At 31.7% G+C, this 8,520-nt stretch overlaps 1 protein-coding gene across 1 annotated transcript; it reads left to right on the top strand.

Moving 5' to 3' along the window:
• The first annotated feature begins 1,996 nt into the window (after positions 1 to 1,996).
• Positions 1,997 to 8,022, top strand: LOC132721154 (uncharacterized). The gene is made up of 2 exons (XM_060705410.1): positions 1,997 to 2,131; positions 6,989 to 8,022. Exons 1-2 carry the CDS (start codon positions 2,056 to 2,058, stop codon positions 7,840 to 7,842), a joined length of 930 nt encoding a protein of 309 aa, XP_060561393.1. The 5' UTR covers positions 1,997 to 2,055; the 3' UTR covers positions 7,843 to 8,022.
• Positions 8,023 to 8,520: the final 498 nt, after the last annotated feature.

The following is an 8,520-nucleotide window of genomic DNA, read 5'->3' as shown; positions in this document are numbered from 1 at the left end:
AAACTGTACGTTGGAAAAATTCAATGAGAATCATCCAATTGCAAAACCATAACTGTTTTGATTTTCAGAAATCAAGCTCACAATTCAATGAAATTCCGTATACTAAGGTTATATCAAAGACCAAGATTTTTGTGTAATTAAAAAAGTAATTTCATGAATGTACCTACAAGTAGGTTAACATAGGTGGAGTCATAAGCACAAGTGTTAAAAAGACCGTGCTTACTTCGTAAAGCACCTATTATTTCATCAGATAAAGTGAAAGATATCAAAAGCATGTTACAGTATATTCCTGAAATTAAATATAAATATCTTAGGACAATTCTTAAAATTGGGGAAAGGACATCCACTGCGTATCAACAGAGTGAAACATTAAAAAAGAAGACGATATGATAAGATGCTCAAGGTTTGAAATTTAGCGTTTACAGAGCAAATGTGGATATCACTGACGTAATTTGTTCCTGATTTTATTGAATAATAAGGTCTTATTTTTCTTGTTATATTAGACCAGATAGGCTTGGGCAAAATTTATGAACTTTTCATTTTTTTCAGATTGCATGTAAAATTTATCATATTTGATCTAGAAAGTGAAGATACTTGTATGTAACAAAATCTAGAATCATGTTATATTCATGTCATTTTGACATAAAAAAAGTTGTTTTATTCCTTTGTTTGTAAATTTTGAGCAGAAATAAATAAAACAGAACATTGTGTTTCGTTTCGATTAAAATGTTCTATCGTTGTAGGACATTCTAGAATTAACTTCAAATGTTAAATGTTTGAATAAAAGTGCAACTTTTTTTTATTTTAGAATTCTGACTTCATTATAGAATTCCCTGAATATTTAGATAATAAAAAGCATACATGCTTACATGTATACACAGATGGTATGTACCAAAAATGAAGGTTTTATGTTGAATGATTGTTGAGATATGATACCTTAAGATTTTCAACTCGGTTTTCTCAAAAAACAAAAATTTATGTCCACTTAGAACATTATAGAATTGATGTCCGCGAGTTCAAACAGAAATTATTACAGTGTCATACATATCATGACATATTAATGCACTGCTAATTACATGCCTATAGTCGTGTTATGAATAATTATTTGTTTGCTTTATATAACCTCAGAATAATCACGATTTCTTTTTACATCAACAAAAAAGGCAGAGTTCGAACGTATAGAGATTTGATGATTTTTTTAAGCGAGAAAATTGGTACAAAACGGAGTAATGGCTAATTTAACTCTGTAAACACAGTGTGTCACGCATTTTCTCGAAATCATAGATTATATTTACGGTGGCTGCGGTTTCGAAAGGCGTTTTAAACGGATATATTTTTTGTTTTATTTTTTCGATATGATTTTTTAGTACAATTTTTATGTTAAAATCGTAATATTATGATAACTGTTATATTTAAAAAAAAGTAAACTTGAAGCGTTCAATTTTTTGTAATACATGTACTGTGAACTTAATTAATGCCAGAAGATCCGCGTACATTATTTTTACTTTGAAAAAGTGACTCAATTAAATATCCCTGGAATGTGTCTTTACTTTGATGTGCTGTCCATTACTTTTATTCCAAATATCAATGCAGGGATGTTGGAATAATTGCTAAGTGCATTCAATAAACATTATCTTGTTTAAAAATGTGTTCCCATATTTTTATGACAGTAATGTTATAACATTTGCATTTTTTTTAAATTTCTGATAACATTTATTGTTTCCTTTGTCCGCGAATTGTCAGGTCTAAACTTTCTCGTTTTTCATGACCAGGATCAGACCTCTGCACGTGCAAAAGATAGACATCAGAACTGGTTTTCTCTTTAAACAGGTCTATCCGAAAAATGTAGACCTGTCACAAACAATAGAGGAGGTGTGTAAACACTTGAATATTATTCGCTTCTAAAAAAAACAACCCTGGTTTACCTATTCAGACCAAGGTTGCAAACTTGAGCGTACACGAAAAAACAATGTAACGCCATTCCGTTTCACGAGGATCGTATACACAATCACTAGTTACATATGTGTGTGTATAACAAAGTTTACTCTTTTCACGATGGTAAAAATGATATCGCTGAGAGATAATGTGGCTTTAAGGATATTTTGTATACTGCTGATTATAAAAGGATATGGTAAATCTATATTATCATGATTCTGATTTCATTTCATTGATTATTGGGATAGACATTTGTATTATATATTCTTAGTACAATTTATTGTTTGTTAGTCAGCATTAATAAAATTAAGTGTCTTGAGAAGCACAACCTTGCGACAAATTTTGCTGAAAAATATCAAAACTTTCTTTGAAATTATTTTCAGTCTTTACATAGTGCGATATGTCGATTTTAAGTGAACTGGTGTATGATTAGAACATTTTCAAAAGTAATTAGAATATTGAAAAACGTATAGAGATGTATCATTTTTTTGGTATTGTTATAGAATATTTCATGACAAAACATCATGAACATTATATAATTGATAATAATATTTTGCTGTAGAAAAAAAACATTGTTTGTTTGGTTTTACGGCACATCAATACAGTATAGATCATATTGGGTCGAAACAGGGAAGAAGATTTTTTGCTAACCCCAGGCGTTACAAACACAAGGGGTCAAAATAATCTCACCTGCTTCAACTAAGAGATTAAAAGACTCCAATTATTCGAACCATTTTTGTCGCCTCTTACATATCCAGATAATTATGTAATATTGGTCATTTTCCAACATTATCCATACATGTATAGTATGTGCTCTGTTAATGTTTTGTGCTATTTTAATTTGCATTGTGGACCTATTTACTTTAACATGGTAGTATTTTATGGTAAAATTGGTTGGCTTAATTAAGCATGTCAGAAATGAGATTTGAAACAGCTGATTTAATTAAACATGTAACAAGATTTGCAAATTGAAACAACCTTTTTGGAAAAAAATATTTTCAATCACTAAGTGTCTGTGAAAATGGTTATCTCAAAATATATAAAACTGTATACAAGCTTGGGTATATACGAGGATTGTTCAAAAAGAAAAGAAATGCAACTCTACTCTTCACATATTTATTTTTAACTTTCGCACACAATTTTAAAAGAAACAAATATCGAACATATCCTATAAATACAGTGCAAAATCATTACAATATGCTAATACATAACAATTCTATAACAATTCTAAAATGACAATACTTTTTTGTGTTAAGCGACCCGGAGCACGCTGATGATAAATAAATGACGTTTACAACGTGACAACAAAATAAATATAAAATGTAACAAACATCATTATTTCTGGACATACTCGTAATTTTATCATGATATATATCGTATTTTACCAGAAAAAGAGCAATGAAGTGATTACATAGCTTATCACTCAAGCGCGCGTATCTTGAATACCACAACACGTTGTAGGGGAACGGGAACACTAGCTAGAAGACCTAATAAACATTCTTCTACGACCTTCCTGCGTTTTCAAGTGAACATAACAAATTACTCTATCATAAGAAAATCAGTTATAAATAGAAGTTAGAAAGAAGGATAGGCGGTCATATACATTAGAAAAAAAGATTAATACCATAATCCGTTATTTGCTAATGTTTAATATACTTAATTATGTAGTTTTCTAAATTATGTCCATTAATATATGTCAACTCTATTCAAAAATAACTAAATTGACGATGTATACTATATGTTTCCCTCCTCATTTTGGGTGAAATGGTCGCGCTAGAAATCGCACACAAATACAATGTAATCATGCAAATTTAGAAAAGGGAACTGAGTGAGTCGCTACATGTTCACCATTGGATCGCTTGTATCAACGGAGTTTACTTTAACTAGCTTCCTCGCTAATGAGAGAACAAAGGCTCGTGCGCGGTTAAAAATTTAAATTATAAGAATACGATCACGCTGTCTAATTTGAGCAACCAAACGTAGGCTTTTATTACACTTTGTATATACATATATATTTATTTTTCCGTCTTACAATTTAACAAAATGTCTAGACATACCGGCAGTGATTTGATCATATTATGAATAAGTTTTAATTCGAGTATTCTTAGTAGCGGCAATAAGTCTATTTTGTGTAGATTCGAAGTGTTACATATTATATTATTACGAAGGTGATAAGGGTATGGTAAATAATTTTTAGCCTCCCTTAAATTTTGATATATTCAGTGGAAAAACAATAGATATTTTCTTTCGCGAGAGGGAAAATAGCGCATATTGTACAATTTGTAGCTTAAGAAAGTTGGCATAGCTTTACATAATTTGAAAGCAATGAACAACAAGATATGCAGGGAAATCATCTCTGAGAAATATCTATAAAATATATCTAGTTTAATAACATAAAATCAAAACAAATGATAAAAACGGTGACCATAATTCTAATATATCAACCCTTACAGGCAAACCCTCAGTCACAAAAGATGGCTTTCTTCGGAATATGTGAACAAAAATCGTAATTGTAATTCATATTCAAGAACTTGGATACTTTAAGCAACCATTTTCACTGATCCTCATCATAAATGACAACCTGTTTCAATCCAAAATTAACATATTGCCAAGGTGGTAATTGCAACTGATAGCTAAACTCAATCAGTTTTCCGAACAATCACAATTTACATTATTTACAATTACATACATGTATAATGAGCGTATATATATATTTGGCATAGGTTTCCATATCAATTATTGGAGATGGAATAAGATTTTAGGCTCTTTTGAAGTAACCGATCCGACAGGTATTGGCCTAAAACTGTATAATTCAGAAAGTACCTGAAAATAACTCTGCATCTAAGCTCTATACGTCTTCTCCTGAAGGTTGTCAGACAGCTGAAAAAGCAGATGATATACAGTGTTCTGTTGTCGCAAGTCTGGTGACATGTTCAAACGTCCAAACAGATAGTAGGCAGCAGCTTTATATGCCAAGAACCCCAAATGCACTTATTACGGTATCACATTATTTCAACTTGAAATGAACCTTGCGTATAAATAGCGCAAACTTTTTAAAATGACTTTTTATTTGAATTTTCAATCTTGCCATATTCGATATAATTTGATAGGAAAAAACAAACACGTCTGAATATGCAAATGAATAGTTTACCTATTATAAATATCCGATCTACATGATCTTAGTTCGGCTTAATTAAATGCATAATATATTTATGGGCATCGATCAAGTCTTATGTAAAAAGAGTAACTTCCTGCTCATCGATTAAAATGGTGCTCCTGAATACATCGACGCTCAATTGAAAGTTACTCGGCAATTTTACACGTGGACTCTATATGTATTTTCTCGTATGTATTACTTCTAATGTAAACAACATTTGGAACATAATAAGATTCTACGATAAGTTAAACGAAATTCAATACGCATGACATCCGAGTATTACTAGCAACTAAAAATACCGATACAAAATTTAAATTGCCTTATAACAACATATATTTTTTGTTAGCAAAATTTAATTTCTATGATTACTTAATGAGTCAAAACTCTCAGAGATGCCTTGGTTCGAATACTGATTTAAATAACTATTTTCAACTTTTAAGATATTTTTATTTAAACTCGTTTCTGTTTTTACGCCTTCGGCGTTCTGGCGTATTCCTGGCTACGCTATCATTTTCGATATGAACTGGCAAAAAAGGATTTTGCCGGATGTGAATTTGTCGTAGGAAGATCTGAATCTCTTTCAAAATTCATCGGGATTTTATTCCGTTCAAAAGTAAGTGCAATTTCTACTCCATGTGACTCGATGTTCTTGTTGCTTATTATTCATTTTTTAAGTTTTACATTATGCATCATAACTATACTGTTACATATTGTAGATCTAGCTTTGTAATATAATCATGAAACGACCCCGAAAACCTCAAACATGACAAGTGCTTTCTACTGTTCATCTTTGAACAAATGAAGAGTACTTCGGCAATGGCTACGGAAAATAGACAACAGAGACTTGCGGTAGAGAAATGAAACTTTGATAGACACTCTAGAGAAAAATCCTGAAGGATCTCGAGTGTGACTTTTTAAGTAAAAATAAATGGTTTATTTTTTTATTCAACCTCGTTTAAAAATCATACCAGGCAAAAGTTCATTTCCATTTTAATGGGATAAACTATAAAATAAAACTATCTTATCAGTTGAAAAGTGTTCTGTGTTAATGGGCACAGGCCACAGGTCATCTATTAAACAAAATAATGCTAATATATGTAATTACCGTTTATCGTCATTATAATAATATACTGATTTTACGTTTATCTGGTTACATAAAATATCGATTAAAACACATGTTTTATGTCAGAACTGAATGTGTGGACCCGATTCAGGCAGCAAACATGTCGAACAGTTCCAAGACTGCTACCTGCGTTGGATCATTTTGTACCCCTTTTGAAATTGACGTCACTAACGTCCCATCAATTTGTCCGCTTTCTTCCTTGGCATTCCTTGACAATAAGCTCTTATTCGCAGTCTTGCAACTGCTTGCGCCAACTTAAAACTGATATTCTGATGTCCGATCAATTGCCATTTGTTAATTTTTATTAAATCTTTTAGTATGTAGCTGAAGAAGTAACGCAAATCTGTTTGGAAAATTTAACGATCGCTCACATTTTCAGTCTTCAGACGACGCTATATTTTGACATTTAACGCTATGACACCTGCTGTTCGAAAATTGATGAATTAGCTATTTCATGCCCGAATGACGTCAAATTTCAACAGTTTGCAACTGATATGGTTGAATGTATAACAGAAAACACATGATGAAAGAAGTAGAAGTAAAATTATCCCCAAATAATCTATATTTTATGGAATATGAAAATTTCTTCCTATGAACAATCCTCGTTTTCATTTTGTTTCAATATATTTACAATGATATTATAGATGACTCTCTAGAACAAGAGGAATAATGATAAATGATGTCACAATGTTTAAAAAGCTCAAGTATCATTTACATTTGACCGATAATTTAAAAGGTCGGTAAGGAATAAAAAGGTAAATATTTCTTTATAGAGACAACGAAAAGTCAATTCCAAATCTTAGCTGAAAATACAACAAAGATCGTGGAACGAAATCTTCATGTACAGCAATGCATCCAAAGCGCAAGAGAAAAAGCTTATAGTGTAAATGAAAAATATGGCGACCGACACTTTGCAGCTCTTTGGATCAGCATGTATTCCCGGTTCTGTATGATAGATACAAATTTTCTTGAGCAAGACAGGATTGAAAATGCGTTCCCATTCCGATTGAATAAAGAAATAAGGTGCCTCAAAAACACAAAAAGAGATCCAATCATCAGAGAAACATTTGTTAAAGTACGAAACATCATTAATGGCGCTCTTGATGTTTTTGGTATGAAAAGGCATGTGAGGTTGTACAGAGGGATGACTGAATGGAAATTCAATAATCAGAACTATTTTGTAGAGGAAGGTTTCTTTAGTACGTCTACTGATCCGACACCAGCTTTTAGATTTGCAAAAGGCAAATATTTGCTAATCGTTCAAAACATGAACGGCGTTAGGATAGACAAGTATGTGGAAGAAAGATTTATGTACCAAAAAGAAGTTCTTGGAAAAAGCGGCAAGATGTTTCAAATAAAACGCAAGGTGACTGACTATGCTGAAATCAAAGAAATACTGTCAGACCTTAAAGTTAATTTGGTCAAGGTTTCTGGGGTTGACTTCCCACACACAATTGTTTACATAAGTGAGGTTTCAGTACCAAGTGAGCGGCAGTCTGTTATTGAAAAGCAATGGCCATCTATGAAAAGCTATTGCTCTGTGGATCATTTGTCAAGTGCAAGTCATGCCTTTAAACGAGCGATAGTCATTCAGTTCATACTTGTTATGTTGATTTTTTTCTGGTAACCTTCTTTAAACTCCCCTATTCAAACCCGTGTGAAATTATACTTAACACGTTTCAGTTGTTGCCTAGTGTCCTACTTAATTTGTCATCCAATGGAAACGCTGTATTTCTTAAAAACCATGTGTGTAAATTTTCATAGAAGAACAAAACTCGATACTTTAATAGATGCCTTCTATTTTACATAGTGCTTCATAGAACCACGTTTGTGAAAATAGTTTTATAAAAAGAATTATAAAAGTCTATAAAATTTCATTAATTTTTGTTACTTCTTATCTATATGCGATTGTTTACCTTTCAGGTCACCTCTTATACAATATACACGTGCATGATTTGTTTTCTTCCTTGTTACTTCTAATACACCTGTTTAATTTTTACCCTTCTTATTTCTTATACACTTGCAAGATTTGTTACCTTTCTTGTTACTTCTTATACACTTGAGCGATTTTTACCTTCCTTGTTACTTAAATACACTTGAGGTTTTTCTTATCTTCTTTCCCCCTCCTTGTTACCTCTTATGTATTTGCGAGATTTGTAACATTCCTTGTTACTTCTAAAACACTTGCGTGATTTGTTCCCTTCGATGAAACTTTTTAATTAATTTTCGTGATTTGGTCTTTTCTTTAATAATTGCGTGATTTGTCCCCTCCTAGAATTCTCTGATAAACTTGTGTGATTTTGTA

The sequence above is a fragment of the Ruditapes philippinarum genome, unplaced genomic scaffold (genome assembly GCF_026571515.1).
Source record: "Ruditapes philippinarum isolate M1 unplaced genomic scaffold, ASM2657151v2 ctg5160_1_1_1_1, whole genome shotgun sequence".
NCBI classification, from domain to species: Eukaryota; Metazoa; Mollusca; class Bivalvia; order Venerida; family Veneridae; genus Ruditapes; species Ruditapes philippinarum.
This window is presented reverse-complemented; position numbering and strand designations above follow the sequence as displayed.